General features: G+C 41.1%; 1 protein-coding gene across 1 annotated transcript; it reads right to left on the reverse strand.

Moving 5' to 3' along the window:
- Positions 1–216: 216 nt before the first annotated feature.
- On the reverse strand, positions 217–8487 carry Zc2hc1c (zinc finger C2HC-type containing 1C). The gene is made up of 2 exons (XM_027931745.3): positions 7180–8487; positions 217–2997 (listed from the first exon to the last, which is right to left on the reverse strand). Exons 1-2 carry the CDS (start codon positions 8485–8487, stop codon positions 2734–2736), a joined length of 1572 nt encoding a protein of 523 aa, XP_027787546.1. The 3' UTR covers positions 217–2733.
- Positions 8488–9302: the final 815 nt, after the last annotated feature.

Consider the following 9302-nt stretch of genomic DNA (forward strand, 5'->3'; position numbering starts at 1 on the left):
TCTGCTGCTTTTCCATATCTTATTCTTGCCAACAGAATCATTTCTGCTATTTCAACTTTTTTATGAAAACTTTGAAATGACAGTGCTGTAAGTTCAGAGGAAGAAAAAAAATAAGTTATTAAAAGAATGGTCCTTTCCTGTACTTGCCTCCTTAGTCTTGTGGGGGCTTTTCCAAGTGATCATTCCAGTTTCTGTGTATAAAATTTTTCCCTCAAAGAGGCTGAGCCATATTTGGTCTCCCTGGCCTAGCACAGCCAAGTGACAACTGCTCTTGGCTAAGCATTTTGCTGAAGTCTAAAACTCAAATTTCATTTGGTTCATCATCTATTCAAAAACATTCCTAATAGGACAGTTCCAAAGCAAGGATGTATTTTGGGCAAATTCATTCAATGCAGTCTCTGGGCCTCCAAGAAAGTATTAGAGATGGTAGCGTCAGAGCATAGCAAACAGTAAAACATGTCCTTCCTGCTGCAAAGCCAGAAATCATTTATTGCTTTAATGTTTAACTAAGGAAATAAATGTACTGATCATTAAACCCCCCAGAACCATGAACATAAAGAGAAAAGCTCAACCGTCAAATCTCTGCTACCTCTTGGGTAGTGTGAAGAGTCATCAATCACCTGAAAGCAAATGTTGACCAGAAGGTGCCGTCCTGCATGAAATCTGAAGAAATACTATCTCTGCACACACTTATAAATGAAGTGAATTTCCATGTGAGTTCCACCATGAGATTTTTCCCATAGCTTAACTTTTTGAACTTTTAAAATTTATAATGTTTACTTGGACTAAAGTTTCCTGGATAAAGTAATATAAAATATAGACATTTACAGGCAGCATTTTTGTGTCTTCTCTCATCCTATCCAGGAAGAGACTTAGAAATAAAGTTCTTACCTCTTCTCCAAATCCAAGTCAAGCTAAATTTAAAAGACTAGTAAGTGAATAAGCAAGGTCTAAACATATAGAGATCAAAGAGAACACCAGGCATTGACTATTTTTTTATTTCTTTGGCAATTTAAGAATGAATTACTACTGCATCCATGTCTATAGAAAGCACTCTCTACATACATATTCATAGTTGATGGGTTTTGAGGACCTTAATGACCTCATCCAGGGATCCCAATCCCAGGTGCAAGGAGGCAGATGAGGCAAGTGACACAGGCCCCACCTGCTGTCGCCTCCACTGACGGAGCCACGTTTTCTGAACCCCACCAAATTTGTCATTAGGTTGCTGGTTCGGTGTTTCCAGTTTTTCAAGAGATGTTCTGTATTCCAGTTTTTAAATGTCAGATTTTAACACTGTGCAGCCAAATAATACACAGCTGTGGGACAGAACTGTCCATAGGCTTCTACTCTGTAACCATGGCCACAGCTTATTCTTTGCATCTATTGCTCTTAATATCAAGTGTGGAACTTAGTGTATTCCTCATTAAACTTGCCTGGGAAATGTAAATATTGGGTTAAGTAAATATCCATTGTGCCTATGAGCTTTCCTTAAGGACTCACTGATCTTTTTATTTAATTTTTTAAGTCCTCAAAACCCTTTAATTGAGGGCCTAACTTGCACTAAGCACTATTCTTCATAGAAAATTAAAAAGATCTGCTCCTTTCCCCTTCAAAGTTTACTCTCTAAGATAGAAATTGGACAGTGCTCTAGTCAGCAAGGACATGTGACACTATACACAGTCCCAGCTTACTTTGATAGTAGATTTGTTGACTCAGAGTCATTCAGGCCAGGTGTGGAGGTCACCACATGCCTGTAATCATAGCTAGTAAGGATACTGAGGCAGGGGGATCACAAGTTCAAAGCCTCAGACATTTAGTGAGACCCTATTTAAAATTTTAAAAATAAAAAAAAAGAACTGATGATGTATCTCAGTGGTAAAGCATCCCTAGGTTCAATCCCCAGTAGCACCAAAAAAAAAAAAGTCAACAACCTGATTTGATAGCCAGAGGGCTAGCAGCTTCTTCCTTTTTCTTTTTTTCAACATATGAAACCCATTAGAATAAAGAACAAGTAGGGAGAAGAATAATGAGCTTCCTACCATGGTACCCTACCACCCCTACTCTGTGAAGTAAATAAAGATGTTTCCTTTATTATACAGTACAACACAGGGAAGGTTTAGGACATATTCATGCCCTAACATCGCATACTTTTTTTGGCATTTGGCCAGGACCATGCCCCAGGGAAGCCAAGGATTGATTTCCATTAATAATGCCTTGTGGCTGAGACTGTGGGGTGATGCTAAGTGTTGAAGGGGACTCAAAGCCCTTGCATTGTCTTTTATAAAAGTTACCAACTGGGTGTTCATGGTCCTCTGATCCCAACTCCTCTCAAAACTTCAACTTCTTGCAAGAGCCAGAAGAATTAACAGAAACCACACACATACCATGACCAAAAGGTACAACCAAATACAGGCACTTCACTAGTACAAACCACAGTCTGGCTTGCAAGAAGACAGCTTTAATATAGGCTACTCGCTGTTCTGTGTCTTCACCCATCAGTTCCTAGGGCAAAACCATAAGGCAAACAGTAGAGATTTTAATTTAGTGGGAAGCTGAGTCTTCCTCCTGCCTCTTGCAGCCTAGCATTTGCTCTTATTGTTTCTGGTTCTGCAGGCAGTTCTAGGTGATGTCAAAGTTTTCTTTTTATCTTTATATCAAATTATTCTACTTCTGTTCATTGCTGTAGTAGAACCTTCTTAACTACTCAAGGATGTTTCCACTATTGCCTGCTCAACTACAATGCTTCCGTGGAGGTGGAGGACGGTTCTTAATGGTCTTACACTTGGGAATGTGTCGCTCAGCCACTTTGGGAGCAAAGTGGCGGCTACAGTGAGGACACTGAATATAGTCTGGGTTTTCTGCAGGCAGGATGGTATGCAAGTCTGAGGGTTTTCCACCTTTGGCAATTATCTGCTGGATCTCCCGTGCATGACGGAGGGTATGGATGAAAGATTCGTGCTTCTGCCTCCAGTTGTTCTTCCGAGGAGGTTCAACCTATAATGTAAAAAGAAGACTGGTCCTTCAAAGTAGTGTTTGTCTTATCTCCTTCCTGAGTCTCCATGTGGATGACAGTAGGAAATAAAAAGGGTGTTTATCTACATGGTCAAAGAGAACAGAAAAGGAGCAATTGTGATAACTCATTTGTCAGAATGGAGGCATAGACCAAGGGCCTGCAAGGGAATATAATACTAGGAGGCAAGTCATTCTCAGTAGAACACCTGAGAGGATCAGTGCTTGAAAGAACCAGGCAAAGGGAAGCACGGAGATACAGGGATGAAAACATGCCGGACCCCAGGGCTCCCCTCCCTTTGAACATCCAACACTCCCAATAACCTCACATAAGAACAGGGTTTTTTTCCTCTGGAGAAATTGAACTGGATGGATTTCAGACTCGGGAAGTCCAGACAGGGTAGAGAACAGGGTTAATCTTGGGCTTGAAAATGGAGACTAGACTAAGTGCAAGGATATATATAGCAAATTGTGCAACTGTCAGCCTCCACCCCACAACTCAGCTCCCAGAGTAACAATCACTTTTGTGTTCTCTTAGGGAAGAGAAGCGTTCTCTGAATGCACCAAGCAGTGCAGAGAAAAGCCTCCAGACTGACCTTGGGGCACCCAATTATAAGATTCTGCTTGATAATCTTAACAAGGCCCCTAGTCAACAAGGCCTATGTAATCATAAATATGAATGGACAGCCAAAGACCACTAGATATTTGATGAAAGCTCTAACAAGGAAAAGACCCCCCCGCAAAATGTAAAATAAAGAAAACCTCAGGAAACAGCAACAAGAAGAAAACTTTTTACAGAAAAACATCAATAAAATGAATCTTAGAAGAGAATGTGTCCATAAAGGAATCTATTAAAAACCAATGACCCTAGGCTGGGGATGTAGCTCAGTACTATGGCATTTGCCTACCATGCATGATGCTCTCAGTTCAATCCCTAGCACCACCAAAAAAGAAAGGGGGGAAAAAATCAGGAACAATCAGAGAACTAGACCTATTATATATGAAAACTCTCATAGCTAAACCTAAAAATGAAGTAGAAGTGTTATAAAATAATGTCAAGAAAATTCCTTGGAATGGGAAAAAAATTCAAAATAGAAAGTAGAAAAGATTAGAAAACAGGAAGTCCAACATATGGCTAACAGGAGTTCCAAAAAGAATAGAGAAAGCACAAGGAGAAAACTATCCAATAAATAATACAATTAACATTTTTAGAATTGAAAAGTACAAATCTTGAGACTGAAATGGCTTACTGTGTATCCTAGCATAATCATCATAATTTCATCTGTAGTATTTTTTTTTTCCTTTGGTGGTTCTGGGGATTGAACCCAGTGCTTTGAAGTTCTGATAAAATCATTCTCCACTTAGAATTCTGTACCCAGCTAAATTGTCAAATAGGAGTCTATTGTATAGATATTTTCACTCATTCCAAGACAAAAAAATTTACCTCCCATGAACATTTCTTAGCTTTCAAAAGCAAGAAAAAAGAAGGCAGAGGATACTGAAAATAGAGGATCCAACACAGAAGAGAAGCTAAGAGAAGTCCCCCCAAAAAACAGGTCTGCACCAGGCCTGGAAAAGAGCCAGTCCAGACTGAAGCAAGAGGAGAAAGAGTAGAGGAAAGGGGATTTTCAGGAAAATAAAACTGGTGCTAACGTTATGAGAGGTGTTTGACCACTTAAGAAAACATAAACAGATGTCTGACATCAGATGGATCTCTTAGGAAAAATAAACTAGAGATAGACATGTAGAAGATGAAGGAAATGAAAACATAAGTCAGTTTTTAACTCGAGGTACATGTGGACGGGGCAAAATTTGTTCTCTCATCAGTGAACAAAATGTAGACAGTCAGATAAAAAGCCAACTAATGAATAAAACCCAAAATAGTGATTCAGCTACAGTGAAGGAAAAGGGGTGGAAAAAAAGTAAGGGCAGTGGAAATAGGATATTCTTATGGAATTTGCAGTTCCATAAGAAATCACCAGATAATGCAGAATATTGGAAAATCAAGAAAATAATCATTTAGGATATGTAAATATTCTAAATATGATATGCATATCAAAAGAACCATGTAACAGAAATGAGGGCTGGATGAAAGGTCAGTGAAGGATACCACTGATCTGCACTGTAGATGAGTACTATATGATTTTTTAAATGCATGCAAATATTAATTGAAATTAATCTTTAAAAGAAGAAAAATAGAGGTCAAAAAGCTGTTGATAACATTGAGAAATACTACCAAAGAAAGAGAAAGGATCCATTAAGAAAGTCTCTTACAGAAACAGAGAAGGCGGCAAAAGAGTCAGTGTTAGAGATGGTGTCCAGGGACCTTAAAGAGAATTCAATTAGGGGAAGCTTCCCTAAATATACAATATTATCTTTTAATTATTTATCATAATTAATTTTACTCAACACTGTAAGCACAAAACACAAAGATGTGTGTGTGGTTCCTGTCCTCAAATGCTTACCTTCCAGTAGACAAGAGATACAAGTAATATAAAGATAAAAGGATATCCGGAAAATCATTTGTTCTTGGGAGTGCACTAGAGGAATGACAGCTTCCAAAGGCAAAGTGGTCTGGAATAAGCCTTGGGGCATTCTCAGGAGTGGGTCCATCTCAATCCTGTCTTGGGGTCCTCAATGCAACACATTCCCTCAAATTTTTTTTCACAAAGGTGGGGCATCTTGACCTCAGAAACCTAATTCTTTTGCTTCATTGCTACTATATTTAGGAATTTAAGAAGCACAAGATTCTTTTAGGTTGTGGCCAAAAATAAATTGCTATGGTGGGACAAAGGATTCCCCAGTGGATTACTGAGTTAACCAAAAAGAAAACAAGAAAGAACAGTAACTAGCCATCCTGTCATTTGCTGGTGCAAAATGTTGGCTTTGTGTTGGAAGCTATATTTCAGGGAGATCATCTTTTCTGAGAGAAAAGAACTTGAATACATCTCTTAATGGCCATCACATCAATGTGAGTTTTGGAAGGGCCTCAGCAAATACACACATAAACTAGTAGATGAGAGAGGTGCCTGCACAGCAAAGAAATAAAGACAGAGGACAATTTCATTTTCCTAGAACATTAGAGCTAAATGGGGCCTTTGAGATCAATCGTATGGCCTAGGATCTCCAACGCTGACAACTTTGTTTTCTTTACTACAATTCTTTAAATTCATGATCCCCAGATATTATAATTATAGCTTAACATGTTTTTGTATTTTTCTAATATTCACAAAAACTAATATACAACACTTTGTCAGCATGCCACACTTTTAGAAATATTCATATTACAAACCAAGTTGTACAACCTTGACAATCAGGTTATTTATGAGACAATCTCCTCCACATCTGTCCAAATATATCTATGAAGTTCCCCTGAACTTATATGTCAGTGTTTTGAAGCGCATACATTTTACAACCTGGTTTTTCTAACAGGAGGAATTTTTTGAGAGATAACCAAAAACAGATAAACCAAAAGGTCTCCAGTACAAAAAAATAAAAGTCCCTACCTTCAAGGTGTTTACACTCTGAAAAGAGAGAAAAAAATTCAAATGTAGTTGTGCTTCTTATATTTACTAAGAAGCTAATCTAGAAAGAAAAGATAGAGCTAAAGGAGTGGTGACAGATGCTAGTCTTGGAAGGTGACAGCATATTGCCAAAAACAAGGAGCCAAGAAAATGAACATAAAATGCTTCATAGTTTTTCTTTGGGTGTTTCATGTTTTTAAAAAAGTTTCTGTGGTATAAACATGTACTACTTTTATAACCAAAAGGGCACCTATTTCTTTAATTCTAGATTTTTTCAGCCCAACCAAGATTTACATATTGGCCCTGCCACTTAAAGCTATGACCTCAAGAAAGTTACTTGACGTGTATGAGCCTTGGTGTGAGTGTGTGTGTGTGTGTGTGTGTGTGTGTTTGAGTGTTTAGGATAGGTCTGAGCCTTGATATCTGAACTGATAAAATGAGAGATAATGTCACCATCACAGAGTTGTAAAAATCCCATGAAAAACTCCTGTCATGGTGCCTGGCACATATGAATGCTCAACAAGTATTAATTCCCACCTTCAGCCTACAAGACACATGAGTTTTCCCTAAAGAAACCGGTGAGAACATAATAGGTCCTCACAAGGATCCATATACAAAGTCAAATCCACAAGGTTTTTATTACCTTGACTGCAGCTGGCCCCTTCCAATTCAAGTACTGCTCTAGCTCCGTGCCTTTAGCCCGGGCCCTGGAGGAGTCAAACACTTTCCTCTTGGAACCCTGCATCCTGCCACAGATGGCAGAGTGTCTCTCCAGCCTGAGCAAGAGAAATTTGCGTCCACAGTGGCTGCATTTGCCCAGTTCTGGCTCTTCATTGGAGCAGCTGGAACCTGAGGAGCCTGGTGTCCTGCATGGGCTAGAACTTCTTGTGGATCTCTCCAAATCGCTGCTTGGTTCTTCCAAAGGCTGAGAGAACTTTGCCACTAATGGCCCTGAGGCTTGGTCTCGGATTTTGTTGTTGCTTGCCACCAGCCTTTCCCTTTTAAGCCTCTGGATTCTATAATCAGAGAACTGGAATGAACTAAAAGTTTCTTGAGGCTGTCCCCAGGCTTCGTCCTCTCTCCTGTCTCTACTAAATACCTCTTCAGACCCAAATTGTGGGGAGAAAACAGGTTTGTATGTTGTGTTGCTGTTATCAACTTCCCTCCTGGGAAAGATCATTCTCTGTAGCCCTCTGTCTTCATTTCCCTTGGCCTGTTCTTTTACCTTCTGGATCCTTCTAAGTTCCTCTTCTATTTTCTTCAACTTTTCTCTCAGGAGAATCTCCTTTCTTCGAATTTCCTCCTCTAAGCTCTCCCCTGCAGCTTCCAATCTTTGGATCTGCAGCCACTCAGTCCTTCGGAGGTTTGCCCTGGCCTTCTCCCGCTGCAAGTCAGCAAGAACAGATGAGTTCACCCCATTCCTCAAATCAAAATTGCTGTCTGTAAATTCTCTTGGCTCAGGGGTTCTTAGGCAGACATTCTGGTCCCCATCAGTGCTGGCCTCACCTGTACTATGATACTTGCGGTGGACCATGGGTTTCAGTGGGTATGCCCGGTCCACCCCAACTCGCTTTTTTGTAAAGGGGATGAAGTCCTGGTCATTTGCTTTGGGATATCGAGATTGAGAACTTGGGTAAAGCAAACCCTTTCCTTGGCCCAGGAGATCACTGCCCATGTCTCGCTGGCTGATTCCAGCACAGTGGGGATAAGAGTAGCTCCGGGCTGGTGTGCGGGTGTTCCATTTGGGTTGAGAGTAGACATTATCCAGTGCCAGTTCTTTGTTGCTCAAAAGCTTCTGCTGAAAATTGTTCTGCCCCATCGAGGATCGCTGGGAAGAGTCACCTTGTTCATAAGGGTCTTGCTTGGCTGAGTGGAGCCCTGGAGCTTCCGTTTTATTATGTGGGAACATAACGCCCACAGGCAGATGTGGAGCCAACTGGAGACCAGCCATTCAGGGCCTGGACAGAAGCCTAGGGAAGATTTAAACCAGATACATGTGAAGAATTTGTTTGAGGTTCACTCCCGGCTGCTAAAGTAAACTGTTTCTACATTTGCCCTGCCCACATTTCCCTTTAAACTTTTCTAGGGACAGTGGAGCTGATTCTGCCAGAGATTCCCTTCAGTGAGCATATGGTGAGTGATGATCAAGTGTCAGACACTGTGTTAGGCCCTGAGGATAGAAAAATGAACATGATACAAGTGTTCCTGCCACTTAGGTTTCCTTTCCACCAATCCCAGCCTCTGCCATACGTTATTATGAAGGAGGTAAAACAGCACTGGATTGAAGGTCAAGTTTTAGACTGTGACACAGAACAACAACTTCCTCTTGCTGGCCCCAGTTTCTTCACCTGTAAATTAAACGTTTTACAGGTAAGAAAAATGAAACCCAGTGGCTTAGTGCAGAGTTCTCAGGGCTTTCCTCCTGATGGAACGGTGCAGGACTCCAAGAAGCACAGAAGCCACTAGAGCCTGGTTGTCAAATCCTTTATCCAAGGAGTCCCCACGGCACAGACGGTGGAAGGCCTGTAACTTGAGAGGTGGGGGCCATTTGACCTGGCCATGGCCGGGTTTGGATTCGGAACGGGAAGTTATGTTCTGTCCAGGAGGGTCAAGCGGGAATCCTCACTGGGCACTCCGCTTTGGGGGAACAAGACCTCGCTCTCCTGCTCCTAAGGCCCTCCGGAGGTCAAGGTGCTGACCCCAAGTCTCCTCTCCCTTCCCGGTACCTGAGGCTCTCGGCACCGCTCCAGCTCAGGGAAAACCCCG

The sequence above is a fragment of the Marmota flaviventris genome, chromosome 2 (genome assembly GCF_047511675.1).
Source record: "Marmota flaviventris isolate mMarFla1 chromosome 2, mMarFla1.hap1, whole genome shotgun sequence".
Taxonomy (NCBI): domain Eukaryota; kingdom Metazoa; phylum Chordata; class Mammalia; order Rodentia; family Sciuridae; genus Marmota; species Marmota flaviventris.

Bases quoted from the DNA above. Each gene is read 5' to 3' on its own strand.
- Zc2hc1c (XM_027931745.3), bottom strand. From the start codon at position 8,487: ATGGCTGGTCTCCAGTTGGCTCCACATCTGCCTGTGGGCGTTATGTTC. The intron at 2,998-7,179 runs GTAATAAAAACC...TTTACATTATAG, and splicing joins AGGGGCCAGCTGCAGTCAAG to GTTGAACCTCCTCGGAAGAA.